Raw genomic sequence first — 26,044 nt, 5'->3', positions numbered from 1 at the left:
GCTGACATGACCGGACAAACCAGACTGAGAACGAGCATGACATACGCGCACATAAAAACACAATGTAGCTAGCAGACGGCGCAAGAAGCAATTCACACTTCACCATTTCAGGCAGTTGCCACCAGTTGGTGACCCTGCTCAATCTCGCAGCCAATAGAACAAACGACAGCGAGGCATTCCTGCTTACTTATCGAGTAGTTTTGTTCAGCAGCCGTGAGGTTATGACTAGCATACGCAATAACTCTCTCTCGTGAAGTGGCATTGGCATCCCGTTGTAGAACTGCACCATTGCCACGGCCACTCGCATCGGTGAGCAAACATGTAGGTGTGTTTCCGTCGAAGTGACTTAAAACAGAGTCGGATGTTAAAGCATGCTTGAGGGCTTGAAAACACGCTCGTAGTCGTCGTTCCAAGCGACAAAAGATCCTGATGTCAGCAGCTTGTGCAGTGGTGACGCGATAGCAGCAAAATGACTGATGAAGTGGTGGAAGTAGGACGCCACGCTCAGGAAACTTCGTAGGTGTTTCCAATTTACTACCCGAGGAAAGCATATCACGGCAGCAATTTTGTCAAGGCTCGTTCAAACCGAAGGCGGGGCCGCCAAAGCAGCGAGGTGGCAACGCGGAAAGCGGGAAAAACCTCCTTTTTAGACGGCAAAAGCAGCAGAAAAACCAGGCGGCTAGGCCGATCGATCTTGGAGCGATTTTCTGCCACCTGTCAATGCTCGCCGCTTTGCCGCAGCCAATCAGAACGCCACGCAGCGGAGGCGCGGTGGTGGAGCGGGTGTACGTTTGGGAGAAGCACTCGCACGTCATAGGGACACGTGCGCAAAATGGCGAGATGCCCGCCTTTTCTGCCGCGCGGCCAGACGAAGGAGGCATGCGGTCTGAACAGGTTCACGCACTCGCCGCTTCGGAAATCCCGCTCCGCCACCTTGCCGCGCCGCCTTCGGTGTGAATGAGCTTTCAGGATCCGGCCGAACGCCGTCTTTGATGACAAGGTGGCCCTACACCGTGCTATTCTTGTTGGCGAAATTGCATTTCTTCGTGTTTAGCTGACGTCCAGCGTTGGAAATACACGCAAAGCTTTGTCCAAACAATCAAGATGCGTACGAAAAAAAAGGAGAAAGTGGCAATGTCATCTAGACAACAGAGACATGGTTTCCTGTTAAGGCTACGTAGACTGTGGTGATCATGCGTTCGAACGTGGCAGTAGCATTACACAAACCGAAAGGCGTGACGTTGATATACTACAGCTCGTCTATAATGTGTAAAGGCAGTCTTTTCCTTGTCCGCTTTGTCCATAGGTATTTGCAAATAACCAGCACATAGGTCGAGGCTGAAGGAAAATTAAGTGCCTTGCAGAGAGTCAAGTCCGTCATCAATTCGTAGAATCGGGTACACGTCTTTGCGCGAAATTTTATTAAGTGCTCAAGAATGGGCGCAGAATCGCACTTGACCATAATTCTTTCAGACTAGCACTACAGATGATTACCAAGAGCTGAATGAAGGCCGGATGACATCTCGTGTGAGCATACTACCAACGCTGTCCTCGATGACTTTCCGCTCTACAGAAGACACTCTATATGGGCGGCAGCGTACAATTGTACAATTGTATTGCCTTCTGTTTCGATTCAATGCAAGGCGACGGAAGTGCAACCAGCAGCTTGGAATTTACATCAAATAAGCGCCGATTCCTTGAAATATACTTAAAAGTTCTTGTTTATGCGCTGACGTGACATTGAGATTTATTGCGGCTGTTAAAGCAGCCGTTTTCGTTGTGACGTGACATTGAGATTTATTGCGTCTGTTAAAGCAGCCGTTGTAGTATGGTTATGAGTACTCGCGGAAAATGATGGCGAGTATACGTGAAGGGACACCAGAGAAAGTGGTTCAGTATTTGTGAAGCAAATCGCACTGGGGCCCTGGTGCCCTGCGGCACCACAACAGGCAAAGAAGTAGGGCTAACTGCCGTAACTAAACCTGTGCCCTCTTGAAAGGGTACCATACTAGAAGCAATGGTAAGCCCACCATAGATGTAGCGTCCGCAATGTGCTAGGAAAAACATCCCCCGTACTGATCTTATTTGATGTCAGAGTCGGAATGTGCCCATAACCTGTAGGAATGAAACAGGCATCAACGGCGACGAAGCGCTGACCATGAGCATTGTTACCAGATGAAAGCGCAGTATCTGTCACGTGACTGACCTTCTGACGGCAACATATAATGTCTGAAGCTCAGGAGAGTAAGTCCCATTCTAAAATGAGCGCATAAAAGCATCATACGTAATAGTTTGCACAGTATGACCACAATAAAAACTAAAATGACTTCTAACCAATAGAGATACCAGCTTGGTCACTGTTCAGAAGTTCATTTATTTCGTCTTGTCAATGATGCCCGAACGATAAAAATAGAAACATAACATAGCTTGTGTTCAGTAGTTCATTATTGTAAACTATGGATCAGCATCTCGAATCATGGCAGCTGCTTTCTGGGCAATCATCAAAGTAGGCACGTTGAGATTTCCCGTCACTATTGTGGGCATGACAGATGCGTCCACAACTCGCAACTTCTGCACACCCCAAACCCTGAAAACAGATGAAGAATGATTGGAACTGTGAGTGATTGAGGCGTGAAACAAAATGCCATTCAATTAAACACGCAAGCTTTAGCTCGATAGCAAGTAATATAAGCCACGCTAACGCCTGCTGTAGCAGAACACTCGAGCATTGCCTGCGATGTTTAGCATAAAGAGAGATGCAAAACGATAAATCCTCGGCGATGCACTGCCGGCGACAAAGTATGGTCTTCAGGCAGCCCAGTAGACCATCAAAAGCTTTGGTATGTCATGCTGAGACGAGATTCAGCGTTTTTGTTTGCCTCACAAAAACCAAATCCAGAAACCGGAAGTTCCTGAAGCACACCTAAGTATCTTTAACTTCTAAACCAGTTGGAATTGAAATGGTGTAATTTCTGACTGTAACGGGAACTCAAAAAGACAGTTTCTAATTACAAATGAATGAGCCATATACTCCCACTGTTTCACTGAAAGCCAGTCACAACCATTACACCAGTACTGTCTGAACAATCGAGACCAAAATAACCAAAATGATTTTCTCCAAACTATGTTGATTTTGTCTTACTTGCTTTCCGGTCATGTTTACATCCTCAAAGTATGTAGGATCTTACGAAAGTATTCTAGGGCGAGTTCGCACTTGCTGTAGGACATGATGTTCTATAACAACAGTCAAACATAGAGGTCAACGTTCCTACTTTTTGCCTCCGAGTGTTTGTTTTTGAGTTTACCGCTACAGTGTCATGTCTTCTGATTGCTGCAGAGTAGTATACTTGAAATCATATGCAAATGAAATGAAGATATTAGGCATTTATTCATTCTATAAAGAAAAAAATGGTCCGAAACAGCATGGCATAAAACGAACTGGAGTGTTTTTCAAGGCCTTCAGTAGACGTCAAGAACAAGAAAACTCTGCTGGCAGTCCGGAATAGTGAGCCGTTCGTCCATAAAACAGCTCGGTCTTCAAGTATGGTAATCGCCATAGCACCCATGCGACAGAGCACGACACCGACGGAAGCACAAAAATCTTGTTAATGTTATCTCAAAATATTGCTACAGTATACTTGTTAAGAGCTGGGCAGAGATACTTAAAGTATTCCGTAGTGCAGGTAACGAAGTACATCTGTTGGAAGCCTGAAATACCGATACTGAAATGCATTATTTCGTGTTAAGCCACTAAATTGAGCAGAAAGCCACTTCTTAAATGCAGCTGATGATTGCAAGTATATACTTTTTACCCGTGTTGTAATTTGTGAGTACCCCTACCTGCGTTATGTCTTAAAGGCACTTAGAGTACTGTAGTATACAAAAAGATAAACGCAGTATATAATATTCCATCATTATGAAATCGAGGCATCGACGAATGGCTGACGGATGCTGCCCATATGACTTTCGCGAATGTCCGCATCTCTAAAAAAAAGAGTACTCTTGTCTATGAATTGCTGCACCTGTATTACGGAATATGTCTTGCGATGTTTCGCAAACCTATGTCTGAGATTTATGTCCCCTTAACATCGCAGGATATTTCGAAGATACCTTGAAAAAAAGCGTGAAAAGTAGTCCGGAATACAGATACAGCAATAAAGATACAAAAATACCTTTTTTTGGATGCTCATATTAAGCAAAGACAATACGTGTGCAGCATCTATCGGCCATTCGTCGAAGCCATCATGCGATATTGCTGCAGCATGAGTTACAGCAGTTTCGTTTTTGTAAATTACAGTATGTTCAGTGCTATTAAGATATGAAGGAGGAGGGGGGACTTACAAAGTACATAGTACATCATGGGTAATAAATATATAGTTGCAGGCATTAAATGCAATTAAGAAGTGACTTGCTGCTCAATCTAATGGCTTGCCAAGGACAAATAGCTTGCCATACAGAAAATTTGCGCGTGTTGCACTGGTTCAACACTCTCAAAGTTCAACACCCTACTTAGAGTAAATAGCATCAGTTGCAGGCGCTAAAGATGTATGTTGAATAACAGAATGCACAATACTAAAGAAAAGATGATTATATGAGTCAAGGTGCGCCGAAGCTGAATTTCTTCGGGAAAACCGGCAAGCATTCCTAAATACACGCGCATTCAGTTTGGTCTTTGTATGCGGTGTGTAATGCTAATTTTTTCCTTTTTTAAACTAGAAACATGCGAGAAAACAACTTATTCAATCTGCAAAAGCGTCGTAATGGCTATCTCCGAGTTTCATGGCTGCCCAGAAAAACAAGCTTAATATTGTGATTTCCTTCTTTTAGGCTTTAAAGAGGAGGACCGACCCGAACCACCACACGCACAGGTTGGGTGATTCGCTAGCACAAATGAGATGACCTGCCGTTTTCAACGAGAAGATTAGGCTATGACCCGCCTTCACACAATATTTATTACTTTCTTGTTTCCAGTACATCGAGGGTGACCAAACAAGTGCTCAAAATTTTGCACGCTGGGCGCGATTCATTTTGAATTCATCGTTAGATTTTTATGTCAAGCTTGCTAAATTACGCATAACTTTTGTGGTTGCTCTCAAATTTTTTATGTCATGAATTGTCACACACTGCCACGTTTTAAAGTAAAGAAGTGCCGTTGATCCCATGAATGAAAATGCAATTAAAAGTTACTTGAATTGCTGCAACAATCACTTGGGCTGCAGCAAAGCATTTGCGCGTGTACGTGCAGTTTACCACTGGAAACGGTTGTGAATAAACAACAGAATTGTCTAAAGAAACACAATGTCTACGCAGTGAAAGCCGCATTATCTTGCCGTTCAACAATTACACTTCACATGCCCTTCCATTGGCAGGAAGAGTGAGATTGCTTCACTGGATTTCCATTACTGGTGCGACTGTTTTAGCAGTGAAACTGCCATGGGCACTAGGGGCACCCTCACCTTTCCCTGGTGGTAGCGTTTGCTTTAGGTGTCTGCGTCAGAGGCGCAATACGAATATTTAGAATCTGAGGATACGGTAGCAATAGCGCACCTTTATGTCACAAGAAATATTATGGTCCGCAACGTTCAATACGGGCCTACAAGGTTCAATTTCATTTGAATAGCAAAGTATACGCACTTGAGCTCGTGGTTGACTACGGCTCTTCTATCATTGCCCATGGGACAAGTACAGCAGGCGTGCCACGTGGTGTGAGCCATGTGCTTCACGAAGCAGGCCAGGTAGGCATCGCTCCAGATTGGACCCTTCAATGCACATGCTTTAAGAGGAATGCTCCAGGGCTCCGCTCCGATAGAACCCATGGGATCGCTCCTCATGAGGTCCAGTGCAATTTTGACCCCTGTCCAAGAGAGAACAAGTTTAAGAATAATATCTAATGTTTATCTGATGTTTAATGTTCCAAAGCAATAACATGATTATGAAGGACGCCGCAATGTGGGGGCTCCCGAAATTTCCACCATCTGGTGTTTTTAAATGTTCAATGGCAACACAGAGTCGACTGGCCTTTATAATTTTGCCTTTATCAGAATGCGAACGCCGCAGCAGTGACCGAGCCCACGAGGTTGAGGTCCGTAACCACTACAATACCTTGGTAGACAAAATATATGATGTGTAGTGTGTGTGCTTTGCAACCACGAAGTTATATTTATTTATTTATTTACAGGTACCTCAAAGACCCCAATGAGTGGGGTTTTACATGAGGGGTGTTGAAGCACAAAAATTACACAACTGATCAACAAACACAAAAAAAGAAAACAAAAACTGCACGAGCGTATCACGAAAGGGTATCAAGCACGCTCTGTTAATAAAAAGCATACAATGCCAACCAACGAAGCATAGCAACGAAGCATAAAAAGCATACAATGCCAACCAGCGAAACAGATAACACCACTAAGGATAATCGCATACATGTCACAAAAATAATCAGTACAGAAGTTTTTCAACGGCAGCTTTGAACTGAGTCGGGTTTGTTTTGGTGACGACACTTTCAAGAAGGCTGTTCCATTCGATGGCTGTCAGAACAGGAAATGAATTTAGATAGGCGGTCGTGCGTGCACGAGGTGGGTATACTGCTTTTGAGTGGTTGAGGCGATTCGATGGGTGGTGAGCAGTTTTTATGTGGAGGCTTTCGCATGATAACGAGTTGTAGAATTTGTGGAAGAGGCAAAATAGTGCTACTGTACGTCGTGTTTTGAGACTTGGCAATTTAGCTTTACGTTTAAGAAGTGTTACGCTTGTGTGGTATGAATAATCGGAAAAGATGAATCTGGCCGCACGGTTCTGAACGGATTCAAGGATGGTACTTGAGTTACCTTGTGGTAAGTCCCAGACTGCACACGCGAATTCCAGCTTTGGGCGAACAAGCGTTTCGTAGGCCAATAATTTAACTGTGGAAGGAGCCAGGTTAATGTTACGTCGGAGGAAGCCCAGCGCGCGATTCGCGTCACTGGTAATGCGATGTATGTAGGATGACCATGTAAGGTCATCAGAAATAAGAAGACCTAGATATTTAGTGGACGAGACAGGAAATATAGCGGAGCCACTTAAGAAATATTTGTACGTGGAATAGGAGTGACGCCTGTGGAATGACATGATGGATGTTTTGTGAACGTTTAGCACCATGAGCCATTTGTTGCACCATTCGTCTATCTTCTTTAGGTCTCGCTGAAGTGCTACATCATCACTGGGATTGATAATGGGGCGATAAATGACGCAGTCGTCCGCGAACAACCGAATGCTTGAAGAAATATTGTCTGGTAGGTCGTTGATGTATATGAGAAAAAGTAAGGGCCCGAGGACCGTCCCTTGAGGAACACCTGATAGCACAGGAGATAAGGATGAAGAACTGTTGTTAGCGTAGACAAACTGCTGTCGGTTAGTTAAAAAGTTTGAAAGCCATGTAAATACATGTTCGTCAATGTTTAAATGTGAAAGTTTAGATAGCAAACGCTTGTGGGAGACTTTGTCGAAGGCCTTCTCGAAATCTATGAAAATAGCATCGACGGGGACGTTAATGTCTAATTTAGAATTAATGTCACTTAGGAAGAGTGCCAATTGAGTGTCGCAGGAGAGACCTTTTTGGAAGCCATGTTGATTGGGATGAAAGAACTTTGCGGATTTCAGAAAGCTAGCTATGTGCGTGTAAATGATATGTTTCATTATTTTAGGGCAAACACATGTAAGAGAGATTGGACGAAACGCGTTATCTGAGGCTTTCTTGGGGACAGGTACCACTTTTCCTGTTTTCCAATCTTGGGGAACAGAACCTGTTGAGAGGGACTGCTGGAAGATATGGCTAAGAATGATGCCAGAGAGGTGTTTGGTGTTTTTAAGAATTTTTGCATTTATGCCGTCAACGCCTGAGGCCGAAGATAGCTTCAGGGAGTCAATGACGTTTGAGATGCCGTGTGGTTGGAATGCAATGCTGGGCATGATGGAGTGCAATTTAGTAGAGAGGGACACAGGGCCGTCGTCTGGCTCGCGGGTGAATACTGAGCAGAATGTGGAGTTAAGGGACTCGGCAACCTTGCAGTCAGGAATAGCAGTTCCTGAGGAGTCAAGCAAGGAAACTGTAGGGTTTACGTGTTTTGGGTTAATGGTCCTCCAGAACTGCTTAGGGTTAGTGCGAATCAGAGCTGGCAGTGTCGACGAGAAGAAGGTGCGTTTGGATTTAGACAGGAGTAAATCGAAGTTTTTCGATGTTGCTCGATATTTATCCCATGTGCGTGGGTCGGTGGATGTTTTTGCCGCTCTAAATTGCCTATTTCTTTTTCTTTTGAGCCGTTTTAAAGTAACGCTGAACCATGGGGATGCGATCCGCTCTGTTCGTTTTTGTAGGTATGTATTTTGCAATCAAACGTTGCGTTTCATACTTAAAGATTGACCAATTCGTTTCAACCGAGCGAGTTTCGAAATCCAATAAGAACGAATCGCAAAAGTGGCTCAGTTCATCGTTCATATCGAGATATTTACCTTTATCGTAAAGTGTTATTGTTTTCGATAATTCCGGTGGGCGTTTGTGTAGGCAATGAAACGTACCATGAATGATAGCATGGTCACTGATACCATCCAGATAGGTGAGTGGGGAGAAACTATCGGGGTGAGAAGCAAGAACCAGGTCAAGTAGATTGTTCCAGTGGTTTGTAGTTCTTGTGGGTGATGTGACCAACTGCGAAAGCCCGAACGAAAGACACGTGTTTATGAAATCGCTTTCGACACTTTTGTGCGCCGGCGTGATAGCGGGGTAGCACCAGTCAATAGCCGGAAGGTTAAAATCATCAAAAATTGCAATACGGGTGTTGGGGTGTAGGGTTGAGACCAACTGCAACGCGTCGTGGAAATGGGGTACGAAGGAGGCGTCGGCATCTGGGGGGCGATAGCATACGAGAATTATGACAGGAGAATACGCAGCTGTGCATCGAATAAACAGTATTTCGAGTGGGGAACTAATAACAACACGACAGCACTGCAAACTACGATGGGCACCCAACAGGACACCACCGCCTCGCCTGTTTACCCGATCACATCGGAAGACGTCGAAATCTGGAAAATAGAGCTGTACGTCTGCATTACTTATAGAGGGGTTTAGCCATGTTTCCGTAAGAATTACAAAATTGGAGTCGGTTGAGGTAACGATGTTGCTTAGTTGGTCCCTTTTGGGAATCAGGCTACGGATGTTAGTAAAAATGAATGATATGATACTGTTTTCGGAACTGGGAGTTGTGTTTGCTAACCGCTACGCATCGCACTGCACAACCTTTTCGCTACTGTGGTCATAGAAGTAAGTGACGTCACCTATCTTTAATTTATCATGTCGTAGCTTGTAGGAGGTCCCTTGTGCTTTGCCAAATTCAACCAACTTCTTGCGGGCCACGCGTGTATTAGGCAAAAAATCTGCAGAGATAGACACATCCGACTCATTAAATTTCCAGCTGGCACTAAGAACCTTATCCTTATCCTTGAAATAGGCGAATTTCACAATTATCGGCCTTTTTTTAGCCGGGTGAAATGTGCCCAGCCTGTGCGCACGCTCGATGTCTCGTGGTTGGATGTTTATCTTTAGTACGGCTGAACAGTGACTAATAACCTTTTCTTCAGACTGCGCCCACGTTTCGCCTGCACGGTCGACTAGCCCAAAAAACAGCAGGTTTTGGCGACGAGCCCTGTCTTCGGAATCGTCGAGACGGGACGACAAATGAGAAATTTGTTTTGCGTTCATCTCGGCTAGATGCTCGATTTCCTCTACCTGGGTTTTAATGCTCACAAGGGACGCGCAGTCTCCCTCGATTTTAGTTAGACGTACCTTAATGTCCGCGAACATGGTATCGGTTTCGTCGAGTTTGGTTTTCATGAATCTCATTTCGCTTAACAGTGTTGACTGGCCGTTTTTGAGTTCATTAAGAATTGCGGCTATATCACATGGTTCATCAGCGGAAGGGGCACCTTTTTTTGGAGGACCGGGGTTCTCTTCTACATCTCCGCCTAACATCAATAAATCCAACAAAACAAGACCGCAATCAAAAGCGATAGAACAACACTGTGGGCTCGGCAGCACTCCGGCACGGCAGCATATCAGTGCCTTTTTCTCACCATTGCGAAACCCCACGGATTAGAATGCGTCACAGAAACCGGGGAAGCTTCATTGCAGAGTACAGCAGGGGCAAGCTACAAGCTAAATCTCCGCTCGGTGAAGAAAAACACTTCATTCTGGCAGCCTGTAATGCGCTTTGCTTTGCCGCTCATTACTTAGCCATTCCTTCATGATGCCGTCAGCTGCCATGCTAATAGTTTCTTCCAATTCCTAATTTCTGCGTGATTTTGAAGTGTGGGGCTTCTTTTTGTTTCAGTATCCTCAAGGTAATGATTTTCTTGCATTTTTGTGCAACCTTTTCACCTAAGATGATCCATGATATGTGCATGTCTGTAGTCCAAGTTGCTGACAGTGTTGCGCAGAAAGCGTTACAAATAACGGTGCTACCAGTAACCAGTTGACTTCTTCAGTAACTTAGTAACGTACTCGTTTTTGTTGAAGAGCAGTAACTGCTGACGTGCTTACGATAACATTTTCTGGTAACGTGAGCTGTTATTTTCTCGCTTTTATTATATAAGCATACGAAGTGTTTGACCCAAGCTCCTAGCCGTCACTTCTGTAGAACTGGACATGGCATTCACCTCGCATAGCGGTGGACTACTGCCGAACTGCTAGGTGTTGAGAACACGAGTGCTACCCATTGACTATTGAAAATTTTTATGAAAGTAAGATAGGCCGGCCTAGAGAATAGTTTTCTGGGCCTCTATTTGCCCTAGGGTAAAATGGAATAGACGAAAAGAGGGAGTGTGGTGATAGGCGACTAGTGTAAGGTGCGATGAGTGCGCCACAGTCTGCAATCCAGCGGTGCGCAATCAAATGCGCAATCGTCTGTTTGGATAGAGACGCTTCAATGGACACACCCAATGAACATCACTTCAAGTGCTGGTTTAGTCTAGCGCCTATTAGATTTTAGCGTAGGAGCAAATATGCTTTTTAAGAAGTGAAGCAAACTGTCCGATGACAGCAATAAATGGGTCATTTGCTTGCATTGTACTAGTTGTAGCTATCAGAACAATATTGCAGCAATACTCTGACACTGGTTATTAATTTCCTGTTTATGTGAAGCTTTTTTTTAGATCAGAAACTATGGGTATGTCATTTTATGTTTACTAACATCTTTTATGTAATTTCGCTGATCTTAACGCTTTCATGTAAACACTCCAAATTTTCAGACAATTGTAATGCCTAGAATATTGTTACTATATTCTAGACACTACACCATAATACAGGATGAGGAGAAAATGTATAGATATTTTCTTCCTTGCACCTAAATGGTTAAGGCATTTCCTTTTAACTACAGTATTTCAGAATTTTTGTCAGCTGATGCATACCTGTCAAAATTACTGTGACTGTTGGGAGTAGAGAGATGTGTTCATGACCGAGAGTATCGGTGATAAAGTTGCAGTTTGTTCGTAATTTTACACACGAAACGCGACTGTGCCTGTGACATGGGTGCTATCACTTGAACACCATAAGCAACAGCACAGTATTTCTGAGCAAATTAATTTACGTTAAATTATTGTTGCAGGTAGAATCATTGTTTGGGCTGCGTGTTCTGTCGAAGTTATACTACGAGTTTGATAACATTCGCAATGTGGGTTCCTGCCACGAAGACGCACTGACTCAAAATCTTATTCGTGGAGTAACGACACAACTACGTGTTATATCCCCATTGAAAAAATGTCCACCATAGAAATTATGGATTCCACCACCCACCATTTTGGTGGACTATAGCGGTGGAAATGTTGGTGGCACATGGTGGATGGCGCGCTCCAGCCGGCAGTGCTAGAGCGCGAAGCAGCGTCAAAACCACCGTGACAAGCTGCCGCTAAGGAGATAATGAAAATAATTGTATAAAAAACTATGTATAAAGCACCCGTAAAAAAGGTGGAACACGCAGGAATCGAACCTGACACCTCTGAATTTTGAACTAAGCACACTAACCACTGCGCCACGCCAACAGATGACGACGTGGGTGTTGAAAAAATAGTCAACTCACAAAGTCACTGTTTACCTTAAGTCCTTTTTGTTGTTCACTCGGGAGGGACGGGATCTGCGCCTGATACTAAAATTTGCACATTTGATAAACACAAACAACTTCTGCCTGTAACTATTGCCACTGCAATAATGGCAATAGCGGTATGTTTTTGCTAAAATTTATAATCGCAAGGAAAAAACAAAAAAAAACTTAGTGTACTGAGGAACAGGTCGAGTTTATCGGCGGTTACTGCCAAGTTTATTATCCGTTTCTCACTCATTCTAAAGGGTGATATCAGTTCAGGCTTTATGACGCTTGTAGGCTCATTCGATAGATATGCCCACACAATTGATTTTGATGTTTTATGCGCAACGCACAGCGCATTCTTGCCAGCGCACCGCTGTTGCTCTGTCGTTAGGAACAACTACATAACGGCTTGGCCAAAACGAATGCAGTGCACCAGAAACATTATGCTATAATATTGGTTCAGTAAGCATACGAATTGTCGTGTCTATGTTGTCGCATAGGAGCCAGTGAAGTGCCATCGAGGGCGACCGGTGGCTTTCAGTGAGGGGAGACGTACCTTTGGTGGAAGCGCTGCAAGCGCGTCGCGTCGATGTTTGTCACTTCTTGCGCGGACACCCTACACAATAAAAAGGCTTCATTTACACTAAATGATGCCCCAGCTGTGCTCCATTGTCATTTTTACTCGTCAAAATTGTGTAATATGAAACCCAGAAGCACCGATAACACTTGCACGGGCTCGGTCGGTGTGACTAATCTTTGGTGGAAATCATGGTGTTAAAACAGAAGGGCGAAAGTCAAATTCGCTGGGGCTCATATCGACGCATGTCGAAAGTGATAGTTTATGCATATTCGCACGCTCTTTGTTAACTTAAGGGTATGGCTCAAACATATATTGTGCAAGAATTACCAGAGTTGCGTTTCTAGCGTAGCGACATCAAGTGACCACTCTATTCTTCTCTAATGATTGAAAGGGGTAATTCCAAACTGGAGCCCGTTTATTTGTCGACGACTGCGTGCCGATGTAAAAAATGTATTGCCATGTTCACAGTGAACTCTAGTCTCCCATACATCACAACAAAGAAACACATAGCGGATGTCGAACTGATGTAAGTACGTGCGCAAAATGTAAACATATTCCCCGCCGCATATTTTATGCTCCTCAGACATCGAAGCGTTGTTGACACCACAGGGATAAAAAAAAACGTACTAGAAAGCGTAATCAGCAGAGCTGGTTTCTTTTGACCGTAAACATATATCTCTGCACATTCAAGAATGAAAAACTACAAATAAGTGATTTCACATACTGTAATGTGCTTTTCCTTATGCCACCATAATCCACCAAGCTTCCATCATGCCACCATCATCCACCTTGCTCACCAAGCCTTCCACCAAACACGTTTTGCCTCGCCACCATGAGCCGGCATTTTCTACCATCACCACCAATGGTTCGCCACCACCACCACCGTCTGCCACCATTTTTTCCCACTCTTGTCGTCATCAGCCAACATTTTCCACCGTCATCACCATTGGCTCGCCACCACCACCACCATCTGCCATCATTTTTAGGGGCGAAGCTCCTTAGGGCGTGGGCTGTGCGTCCCCTGTAGCCTGTATGTAGCCACCTCTAGTTTAGTTCTTGCAGTGTTCACTGGATGGCGGTACCGTCTCCTGTATGTAGCCACCTCTCGTTTAGTTCTTGTAGTGTTTACTAGATGGTGGTACTTGTAGCTGATGATGAAAAGATGCAAGATGTTATAAACTAGAAAGCGGTACTTGCAGTTGATGAAAGACGCGAGATCTTATAAAATAGGAATGATGTCACATATGGCGCGTGTCATTGGTTGAAGGCAATCATTCGACTTAGTGCGGCGACGTACGCTAGGGGGAGCGATGTAATAAAATCGAGTGGGCAAAATGTACAGAGGATTCATGGTTTACCAGGTTTACCTCCGGAGCTTCGCCCACTCATCATCATTCCCTTCGTGGATATGGCGGAATTTTTTCCACTTTCGCCGTCATCAACCACTATGCCCACTACAGTCTCCACCATATCCATAAGTATTTCCACTATATCAACTATTCTTTCCACCATATCCACCAACTATTCCTGCATCCACCAACCCAGGATTTTCAATAGAGATATGTTTCTATACGTAACGGAACGAGCTTCTTATATTTTTGGAGCTAACATAGGGTTGTAACGCGTTCCTCTTTTCACAGCGCAATGAGAAACTTATCTAGCCACTATTTTCAATGGAAACGTCTGGGGAACTTGTTGATATTCATAATAGAAAGATAGCTACGCCTACATACTGATGCTACGTACGCAGCGTGCCACGGGAGAGGAGGAGGAGCGTGCATGCGCCGTTCGTAATGCATATGTTTTAAGGACGCGTTCGTATGCTCGTACCAAGAGTCTGCTTGCGTAACGCAGCGTTAGTATGTTGCGTTTTTGCGAGAATTCAAAAGAGAATTAACAGCACAGCGTGGCTGCAGTGGTATTCTACGCAAATAAGAGTGAATCAGGTGCAAGTTATGTGCACTCAACATTGTAAGCCTTGAGCCTGTTGCAGATCAGCTACAATCGATTGCTTGAGATGCGAAACATCTTGTGGTGGAGCTCACTTCGGTGTGTGGCGTAACCTCCAATACTGTGCGTTCACACACCCTCTCCTCCTAAAGTCACCATCTCTCGCCTCACCACGCCAACGCCGGCAGCGTCTGCAAGCCTACGCTCGCTCACATCCCCCCCCCTTCCACTCGGTCCTCTACGCATCCCTCCCCGCGGCGCTTACATTCCCATTGCGCATGCGCATCCCCTCACTCTCCCACAATTCTCCATCTGTCATCTCGCAACGCCGACGCCGGCAGCGTCAGCTAGTGGGTTTCTTGATTGAAAAAAAATTTGCAAAACCCACGTACAGTGGGAATCAATTATATGCGAAGCACGAATGAGAAATGTTGATTTGTCACTTTAAAATTAGCCCAACGTTACGAAGTGGAGGTAAATTATGCCGTACATGACTTCCGTGTCATGATTATCATGTTTGGATGAGTCGTTTACTTTCGTCCTCTATTGACGATACGTGACACCAAATTCAGTGTATGTGGAACTAGCATGACGGCCGTGAGTGCCTCATGAAGGGCCCAATATACTCTAACGTAATGCTGACGCGAACGCACGCTGGGCACAGCGACGCCATGTTAGCAAAACTCAAGCACTCTGTAGTCTGACGCCAGGCGCGAACGACGCGACTAGCGTCCTCCGATACGGCCCGACGACAACGAGCACGAAATGCTACATCCTGCATTTCGCTCTTCTGCGTTGCCCAGACAGCCCTGTGTCTGCCTCTTTTCGTGACGGAGGGATACCACACGCGCTGAAACGCACATGCGTCAAAGCAACGCGGCGCGGCGCGCACACCAGCGAGTATACGGCAGGGCCTGCGCCAGGCGTGGCAACGCTGGCGAGACGTGACGAAACGAACACCAGTGCGCACGCGCACTGGGTCGCGCCGAAGTATACTCGCGCCTTGACTGTTGCATGTGCTCATGCTCCTCGCATGACACGCCTCTCTTATTCATGTTTGCACCAGTGATATACATTCGTCATCCATTGAGGTCACGTAATAGCAACTTTGGCATATGTGAAGCTAGCGAAACGGCCGCGAGCGCATCATGAGTGTGGCATGGAGGCATGGTACATGACACGCATGTCGTGATTATCATGTTTCGATGTGTTATTTACCTATGTTGTCCGTATAAATACAGGACACAGAGTTTAATGAAATCAGCTACAGGGGACTCTGGTGCTGCTATAGGTATGATGTTGTGAGAGGAATATAGAAAAGGGTCATGGTTCCTGGTCTGACGTTCGGCAATGCGGTCTTGCGCATGAGATCAGAAGTTCAAGCAAGATTAGAAATTAAGCAACGTGGAATAGGTAGGCTTGGGTTAGGAGGTCACGGGAATACACCAAATAAGGGAGTACAAGGAGATATGGGATGGACATCGTTTGAGGGCAGGGAAGCTAGCAGCAAGATAAAATTTAAGAAGCGATTGAGAGTAATGGGGGAGCAGCTTTGGGTTAGGAAGGTATTCAGCTACTTGTACATGAAGAATGTCGATACAAAACGGAGAAAGTGAATTAGAAAATTGACTGTTAAATACTTACAAAGCAGCAGGGGGCCAAACCAAAAAGAATTATCAATTAAAAAGAAGGTGAAGGAAGCTGAGACCGATATGTAGAGAATTGGCATGATTAGGAAGTCCGCACGAGGGATCTGAATGATTGATTGATATGTGGGGTTTAACGTCCCAAAACCACCATATGATTATGAGAGACGCCGTAGTGCAGGGCTCCGGAAATTTCAACCACCTGGGGTTCTTTAACGTGCACCCAAATCTGAGCACACAGGCCTACAACATTTCCGCCTCCATCGGAAATGCAGCCGCCTCAGCCGGGATTTGATCCCGCGACCTGCGGGTCAGCAGCCGAGTGCCTTAGCCACTAGACCACCGTGGCGGAGCCGCACTAGGGATCTATCGAACTTTCAAGCAAAGAATTGCCAAGGAAAGGATTTATGATAATACTTGGGGTAGTTCTCTACTGTTTGACGCCAGGACGGTAGTATTGCGAACCAAAACTTATCGGGCCAAACACGAAGGGGTAGACACGGTATGCAGTGCGTGTGGAGAGGAAGAGGAAAGTTCCGAACACTTGATAATGTAAAGGGCTTCACCCTATAGTTCAGGATGATGGCGCGGAGTTTTTCAAAACACTGGGGTTTAAAGACAGGGAGGGCAATATAGACTTTGAGCGGGTACAATAACTAGAAAGAGGTTATCTGATTGGTAGCTAAAGTCCAGGCACGAGTGAAAATTAAACCCTTCACTGCAAAGTACGAATCCTTTACCTCACTATTTAAAGAAAAAAAAATAAATCTAGTTTTTGGTTCATTAGGTATTACGGATTGGTGGCGCTAGCCCCCACCCGATCTAAAGGGTCCATTCATCTATCCATCCATCCATCCATCCATCCATCCATCCATCCATCCTTCAGCAACCACGGGTGCCCACCTTTAGCTCGAACACGCCGACGCGTGGCCACGGCTCGCTTCGACTAAGGTGAGCACCACCAAGCGTAGAAAATTGTGTGCTTGCTGTAGTTTACAATAGATAGAGCGCGTGTTGATTTCACTAGTAAATTTCTGTTTCCAGTTTGCCTGACCGGTGGCTTGCATACCCTCATCTCGCGTCCCGTGTGCGCCACGTTTCGCTCGTGACTACGTTGTTGCGCACGCCCATGGCGTTCGTTGTCGTATGCTTATCTCGACAATCAGGCATTGCGTGCGTCAGCTAACGCACCTTTCGAGATTGAATTCACAGCTCTTGCCCAAAACAAATCACCAGAGCAAACGCACGTTCATGGCGTTTCCCGTTTTCTCGCACTTTCTATTTTGCGCTGGCTTCCACTTCCTTCAATACGTGGTTTTACCTGTGTTAGTCAAGCGCAACAGGTGTTCTCTTGTGGATGAGTCGAAATCATCGCCAAAGCGCTCGAAAAGCATGATGATGAAGACTTGTCCATGGTGCGAGCACGCGTTTACTTGTAATCAAGGTGCTCTGTTCCGAGACCAAGATGAAGGTTTTCCCAGGTACACTGGTGCTCTTATAATCAAGGTGCTCGAAGAACAGGTATAAGAAGACTTCTTGCTCGTCCAAGCCTGCACCCACTTATCACCAAAGCGCTCGCTGAGTGAGAAGATTCTTTTTGGCGCTAGCACGTGCTCACATATCAAGGCGCTAAAAGAACAAAAAATGATTTCTCTTGAGTTTGGATCTGCGCCCACTTATCAAGGTGCTCGGAGTGCAAGAACTCCTCTCCTTTGCACGAGTGCGCACTTAGCGAAGTGCTCGAAGAACAAGTGGAAGAAAACTTCTTGACGTGAATGTGCGTCTATTTATCAAATGGCCCAATGAGCGAGAACTTTTTCCCTTGGTGTTAGCGTGAGCTCACTTATCAAGGCGCTTGACGAGCAAGAGGAAGTTTTCTTCTCCTTGGCCCTAGCATGCGCCCTCTTATCAAGGCGCTTGTAAAGGAATGACTCCTCAACTCTTCTGCTTAACACGCGCCTATTTGTTAACGCGTCAAAGAAGAAGAGAAAGAAGAATTGTTCTTTTTCCAAGTGGTTTCTCAATACGCTTTAATTACAACCTTACGCCAAACGACGACGACGACAGTACAAAAGTGCTGCCCTATTCACCTTTTTATAAACGCCTCCCTGGGCGCCGCCATAGCCCTCCTTCGGCTGTGAGAATTGGCGCGTCCCCTCGAAAATGCACTGGCGACGATGCGCCCTTAGGCTTTGTACTCCCGCGCACAGCCCATCATGGCGGTGTTTTTTTCCTTCCTGTGAAAAGGTGTATAGGTGCCTCGATACGCGCATCAAATCACTCTATGCTGCCCTGAACGCTGCGCACATAAATTTGCCGTTCGAGATGCACGGCGAATATTCCGTTGAAATTGATTAGTATGACACTTTATTATGAAAAGAAAAAACTGCCTAGTCACCAAATGCATCAGGCTCACGCTGTGACAATCTGTCGGCCATCTTACGATAACTTACCTTCAACGGCCACTTTAATGTCTTGAGGATGCGTCATATACCTTGGGTCAATGATTGGTTGGTCGAATGGGTCGGTAGTCCTCAGCTTCACAAAACCCCGAGACTCGGGTCTGTTCATCACTGGAGCGAGAGCAAACCCGAAGTCATTCCTTGCGGACAGAAAATACTGATCGATAACCTGAAAGAACGGATAAGAGGGCATAAGTGTTCGAGAGGGCTTTGGACACAGGTTTCCGAGGTAAATGAGCTTGTGTGGCTAAATGAGCAGTACATGAAGACATGACAGCGCTGCCAGCTTGAAGATAATTACCGTAGCCGTAAGCTGAAGTGCCAGCAGCCCGAAAATCTCTTGCGACTAGACAAGCTGCATGCGATAAGTATCGTAAGCGAAATATTCAAGAAGTTTATAGAAGTGAGTTATTCTTTAAGTGTAGAGAACCACTCCCATAGGTAAAGTGTGAAAAGAAGAATTGAAGGTATAATTGTCTTCTGCATTTCAGGCCAAAACTATTTATTAATAATAATAATAATAATAATAATAATAATAATAATAATAATAACAAGCTTTATTGTCATCTTGAGTTGTACAAAACAAATAGCAGGCCTGTCAAAGCCAGACAGTGGCTTGGAGGACTTGGCCCGGCACATCGGCAGACGAGAGATGACATATATATTGAACAGCTCTTTATGTAAACAATCAGAGAAAGAATACATGTAACTGATTTACGCTACATATAAACACAATAACAATCGAAAATCAAATTAGCGGAAGCAATACTACCTAAACAGCAGAAATGTGAAGACAAGCATTGAAAAATTCTAAACAGAATATACTCAGTATGCAAGAAACTGAAAAAAAATAATAATGCGATAACTGATGCTGCATTAAAGAGACCTTAGGCTCTTTCGTAGACTGCGTTTAGTCGTTGCCAAAAAAACACTGTCGGGAATGTCATTACAAACAGTAGGGATATAGACCTCTCTAGTAGCTTTGCCATATCGTATTTTGACGAATTCTACAGAAAAGCGGGCAGTTTTTCTAAATATACGAAGGGTAATGCATTCGTTTTTGAACTAAGAGCCCCAGAAATGCCGTAATACAACAGTTTGGTTAAAGGACGCTTTGAAAAACGCCAGGCGAAGTAGAGAAAATAAATTTACATTGTTGAAGAACGATTATACACAATGGACTTCAGCATACTTTTTAAAATATTGTCAACCCGACGCTGCCATTGCGAAGAACAGAAAGCAAGTAAAGTGATGCCATATCGTAGGATACTATACGCAAGAGCAAGCATGATTGTCACTTTAATATTGGTGGGTGCAATTGATCTATTGTTGAAAAGTAACCACGAGATTTTTCGTGGCCTGTCACAAATGTAAGCCAAATGAACATTCCAGGAAAGGTTGTTATCCCAAGATAATTTATATACACCAAATACACCAAGATATTTTATAGAATGAACACTTTCAATGGGTGTACACTTACAGGAGGCGCAATCACGAGCATGAAAAGTAGGGGTGCATTCGTAACCATTGCTTTCAATTGGCTTTTATAACAAAGTAATTTCGTTTTTTTTTCTTATAATCACCAGGCAATTATCTGTAAACCCACCATGACGCAGCCTCATTAACACTGTCTTGTAGTAGTGACAACGCTTTATTGTAACTTGCATGTTTCGTTAACAGAACAGTGTCGTCTTCATACTGAAATACACGACATTTTGGAACAGCAGCAGTAAAATCAATGGCAATAATAATAATATAGTAATAATAATAATAATAATAATAATAATAATAATAATAATAATAATGATAAAGTTTTAATATAATAGCATATAGCCTTTGCCAGCCAAATCTTTTCTCTACCCTCTCCGGCATCCGGCCAAGAGGTAACGTGCGCATGACGTGCCAGAACACGTCCAACCCCCGAGCACACGATAGGCGTTTTATTTGTTTTGTTGTTGACCAGCGTTACTTTGTTGTCTACCGCTTGTTCATGCGCAATGGTTTGGACACGCATGCTCAGAGTCGATGGAATAGATGAGCACAATGAGTGCGCGAACGCGTAGGAGCATTACTGTCGCTTCCACGGCCGTCGTCTGCTCGATGCGCTCACCACGGGGAAATGAACGCATGCGAAACGTCAGCACATTAGCCTCGCATCTCGTTTCAATTCACGGGAAAAAAATGAAAAAAAAAAAGACGCGCACATTCTCTTATCGCGTTTCATGATATATCTCAAGTTTTATTATTCTCTTGAAGCAACAATATACATAAAATACGCATGTCCTGGTAAATGATTTTAGCCATGTCACGTGCCACTGTTGGAAACGCCAGAGCACAGTTGATTACGTAGAGGACCAACGTCGTTGCACTGCCGTGTACGTAGGACCATTTATACGTGCACTCTATGTCCTCATTCTCTGGGTGCGCGCCTGCGACAGGAAGGGGGAGCAGCGTTCATCTTCAAAACTGACCCATTTTTGCGGCAGGCAGCGTCGCAAATTTTGGCAGGTGTGATCTCGAGCGTTCCATGTACGCATTGCGGTTGCCGGCTCGAAATTGTCAAACCTGCTGAGTGGCCCTTCAATAATGGTGATATGAAAACTGTCACGAACAAGTTGGATATAACAACCTTAATAACACAGCGAACGTTTCGAAATGTGACTGCCTCGCCCATTTTTAGAGCTCGCATCTTTGTGCTCGGCAGGGAAACAACACAGTTGCGAACGAAAGTCCCAACGCCCTATTTCTTTCTGTCAAGTTTTTGTTGCAACTACCCGCAACAGTTGTAAAGCAACTACAGCCCAATGTTTTCGTATATCTAGCAAACTCATATAAGCAATAATCAGTGCGTGGTACCTTTAGGAATAGTCGGCGTGCACTGAAAATTCATTGTAATGCAAGCTCGGGTTTAATTTCTTACGACCACGTTGTGCTAAGAGTGCACCTCAGTGGAAGAGTCCGTAAATTTTGAGCATTTTGCGATCTCTAACAAGCTCCTGAATCACGTGCACGGGCCTCGGACATTTTCGTATCCACTGATATTACGATCGCCGCAGCCAGGATTCAAACTCAAGACCGACGAGTCAACATTAAAGAACTCTATACAGTCTTGACCACTGTGGTGGGTTACACGAATATAGATTTAACATAATGAAGGATAAAACGAGAAAAAAACTTACATCTTGCCGGAAACCCATTAATTCTAGGTAGACGCGAAATAGCGGATGCGTAGTAGCTATAGACTGCAAGGAGATCTGCACGTCCGGGAATTTCAGTGATGCATCCACAAATTTTGTGCTGACAAATGCGAGAGCTTCAATGGTTCCAGGAATGGACGCCGGACCTGCAAAATAAAACTATTCGTTATGGCCACAGTTCCAGGAAAAAAAACAACTGGACAATAAACACACATGACATCGCATTCACTTTAGACTGAATTAGCCTGGCCACCCAACAGCCTTTGGAAATTGTTCTTGCTCAAGCAAAAATGGTTTCATGACCAGCGCAATACATGAGTTAAGGGTACAGTTCGTAAAACCGGGATGTTATGACATTCGCCGTAGTCGAGTGTTCCTGAAATTCCGACCCGTTGGATTCTCCTCTGGGTGTGTTAATTTACACACATGAACATGGAGCATTTCGCGTCTATCTAAATGTGTCAGTACTGTCTTTCAGTGCCGTCCTATCGTTCTTTTTTTTCGTAAACACAGGGATCAAAGAAAATAAACACACGTACGATCTGAATCTAACAACTGGTTTACTTTTTCTGAAAACGCTCAATAAACACACCCAAGTCTTTGCCTACATAACGTCAAAGGTGTATTTACATAAGGCTAAGAACATATTGCAAGTACATATGTCGAGGCTGAAAGGTCGCCCACTCCACATTTGACGCCACATTGTAAGGAGGGCACACGGACGCGTTCTGCAAGTAGACAGGCATTGTAATCAAGCTTCGAGATAGATAGTGCAGGCCTTTTACATTTAAAAGAATGCAGAAAAGTGTGTCAGCCTCTCCTGTGTTGCCTTGATTGAGAAAGAAATTGAGCTTTTATCATCTGTTCATTAGATCATGCGATGACAGGTTGTGAAGGGCACCCTTTTGATGGGTATATTTTCACCGAATGATGCAGATCAGAGTTGGTTAGGTGAATGTTTCCAGAAACTGAAGCCAGTTCTTAAATTGCATCCGTTCTTGCATATTTGTTATTCACCTGTTGTGTTTTCGCAAAAACGTAAATATGAATTTGCTCCAACTAGGCCGAATGACAGTATTGCTTCAGTATGTAGAACGCGTGTGCAGGAGGAAGGAAGAGCTACAACTCCTGGTTAGGAACTGTTTGTTGTTTCTGAAAAACGCAAGCTGGTATGCAGGGTGATGCAAAAGCGAAAGAGGAAAAAAAACGGCCGCGTATCTGCAAGTAATCTGCAAATGTCATCGAAACACGAGTCTTGCGTGGGGAGAGAGTGAACAAAACACTTATTTGATGTTCTGCCAAAGCCTTGGTTCTGCACAAGAAAATCGGTGAATGATTTTCTGGAGATGCTGCATTAGAGGGCCTCGAGAGTGCAGTAGAGGCGAACGAGAACATCAAGTCGCGTCACACGTGAGACATGAGCGCCATCTGGCAGTTTTTTTTAGAAAACGAGGCACGGGGCTCTGAGACGGGTGTGCGCGCCCATCTCAGAGGTGATGAGGTGAAGAACGCAAGGCGACGGGTAGGTACCACCACCGCCTCGTCTTAGCAAATCATTGGAAACACTCCCCTTTCCGTGCAAGCGTTGCATTGTCAGCGCAGCGTGATAAACGCTACGGTCCTTAAAAATACCTACGTATGCCTTTTCTAGTAAAAGACACACAAGCAGAATATATACGTGTTGTTATGGTGCGTCAGATATGTGCAATAACTGTTTTTAAATGACCATTGCACAAGTATGAACGCTGAACCTTGAGCAACATTGGTGAGCGCTGCGGATGGGTTGGTAGTTTGGAGTGTCGGCTGGTTTAGAGTACCCGGTTCCTGTTAAGAGTGGGCAAACAGACATATGGACAGACAGGCAAATGGGCAGACTGACAGACGGACGGACAGAGACAGACGGACGGAGACAGACAGACTGACAGACAGACAGACCCAAGTTTTTGCGTCGAAGATCTTCAAGAAATACTATCGTCTTTGAAACAGAGAAGACCCGCTGTTTGAGCTGCCTCCCGACTACCCCATGCCACCCGACCGGTGGCGGCGGCAGCCAAGCACAAGTTTTTATTTTGTTTGTTTGTGAGGCCGCTGGCGCTAGCATCGGGGCGTTACGCAAGAGGATGCGCTACTATCGGAGAGAATTTAATAGCTCTTTTTCTTAGTGTTGAATGCACAAATAACCTAATATTTAGCTGAACCGCTGTTTCTTACATTGTAGTTGCATTTGGTTGCGCATAAAACTGTGCGTAGTGAGGCTTTGCACTACTAAGAACTGCGTCATGAGGTGGCACTGCGTGTACGAGGAAACTCCAGGGTCTGGCATCTATAGCAGCTTGCAAAATGGGCTCCGGTAAGCACTGGATGGGAAGGAACCGAGGGGAGCGGGGCACAGTGAGGCAAGACCACGAAACAGAAGAGACCTGGTGTTCACTGTAGACTGGCTTCAGCCGCTCGAGTGCTATAGCCTCACGCGATCTATCTGTCTATCTGTTAGTCTGTCTGTACGAGTGTCTGACAGTCTGTCTGTCTGTACGAGTGTCTGACAGTCTGTCTGTCTGTACGAGTGTCTGACAGTCTGTCTGTCTGTACGAGTGTCTGACAGTCTGTCTGTCTGTACGAGTGTCTGACAGTCTGTCTGTACGAGTGTCTGACAGTCTGTCTGTACGAGTGTCTGACAGTCTGTCTGTACGAGTGTCTGACAGTCTGTCCGCCCGTGCGACTTTACCCGTCCGCCCGTGCGACTTTACCCGTCCGCCCGTGCGAGTTTACCCGTCCGCCCGTGCGAGTTTACCCGTCCGCCCGTGCGAGTTTACCCGTCCGCCCGTGCGAGTTTACCCGTCCGCCCGTGCGAGTTTACCCGTCCGCCCGCGCGAGTTTACCCGTCCGCCCGCGCGAGTTTACCCGTCCGCCCGCGCGAGTTTACCCGTCCGCCCGCGCGAGTTTACCCGTCCGCCCGCGCGAGTTTACCCGTCCGCCCGCGCGAGTTTACCCGTCCGCCCGCGCGAGTTTACCCGTCCGCCCGCGCGAGTTTACCCGTCCGCCCGCGCGAGTTTACCCGTCCGCCCGCGCGAGTTTACCCGTCCGCCCGCGCGAGTTTACCCGTCCGCCCGCGCGAGTTTACCCGTCCGCCCGCGCGAGTTTACCCGTCCGCCCGCGCGAGTTTACCCGTCCGCCCGCGCGAGTTTACCCGTCCGCCCGCGCGAGTTTACCCGTCCGCCCGCGCGAGTTTACCCGTCCGCCCGCGCGAGTTTACCCGTCCGCCCGCGCGAGTTTACCCGTCCGCCCGCGCGAGTTTACCCGTCCGCCCGCGCGAGTTTACCCGTCCGCCCGCGCGAGTTTACCCGTCCGCCCGCGCGAGTTTACCCGTCCGCCCGCGCGAGTTTACCCGTCCGCCCGCGCGAGTTTACCCGTCCGCCCGCGCGAGTTTACCCGTCCGCCCGCGCGAGTTTACCCGTCCGCCCGCGCGAGTTTACCCGTCCGCCCGCGCGAGTTTACCCGTCCGCCCGCGCGAGTTTACCCGTCCGCCCGCGCGAGTTTACCCGTCCGCCCGCGCGAGTTTACCCGTCCGCCCGCGCGAGTTTACCCGTCCGCCCGCGCGAGTTTACCCGTCCGCCCGCGCGAGTTTACCCGTCCGCCCGCGCGAGTTTACCCGTCCGCCCGCGCGAGTTTACCCGTCCGCCCGCGCGAGTTTACCCGTCCGCCCGCGCGAGTTTACCCGTCCGCCCGCGCGAGTTTACCCGTCCGCCCGCGCGAGTTTACCCGTCCGCCCGCGCGAGTTTACCCGTCCGCCCGCGCGAGTTTACCCGTCCGCCCGCGCGAGTTTACCCGTCCGCCCGCGCGAGTTTACCCGTCCGCCCGCGCGAGTTTACCCGTCCGCCCGCGCGAGTTTACCCGTCCGCCCGCGCGAGTTTACCCGTCCGCCCGCGCGAGTTTACCCGTCCGCCCGCGCGAGTTTACCCGTCCGCCCGCGCGAGTTTACCCGTCCGCCCGCGCGAGTTTACCCGTCCGCCCGCGCGAGTTTACCCGTCCGCCCGCGCGAGTTTACCCGTCCGCCCGCGCGAGTTTACCCGTCCGCCCGCGCGAGTTTACCCGTCCGCCC

At 46.3% G+C, this 26,044-nt stretch overlaps 1 protein-coding gene across 1 annotated transcript in view; it reads right to left on the bottom strand.

Moving 5' to 3' along the window:
- Positions 1 to 2,354: 2,354 nt before the first annotated feature.
- The window catches only part of LOC119179097 (4-pyridoxate dehydrogenase), a 203,264-nt gene continuing 179,574 nt past the window's right edge, over positions 2,355 to 26,044 (bottom strand). Inside the window, exons 8-11 of the mRNA XM_037430175.2 lie at positions 21,928 to 22,091; positions 18,740 to 18,917; positions 5,635 to 5,854; positions 2,355 to 2,587 (exon numbers count right to left, since the gene is read on the bottom strand). Coding sequence (XP_037286072.2) covers positions 2,455 to 2,587; positions 5,635 to 5,854; positions 18,740 to 18,917; positions 21,928 to 22,091 — 695 coding nt within the window. The 3' untranslated portion in view covers positions 2,355 to 2,454. The remainder of the gene's footprint in view (positions 2,588 to 5,634; positions 5,855 to 18,739; positions 18,918 to 21,927; positions 22,092 to 26,044) is intronic.

Source organism: Rhipicephalus microplus, chromosome 7 (assembly GCF_043290135.1).
Source record: "Rhipicephalus microplus isolate Deutch F79 chromosome 7, USDA_Rmic, whole genome shotgun sequence".
Lineage (NCBI taxonomy): Eukaryota > Metazoa > Arthropoda > Arachnida > Ixodida > Ixodidae > Rhipicephalus > Rhipicephalus microplus.
This window is presented reverse-complemented; position numbering and strand designations above follow the sequence as displayed.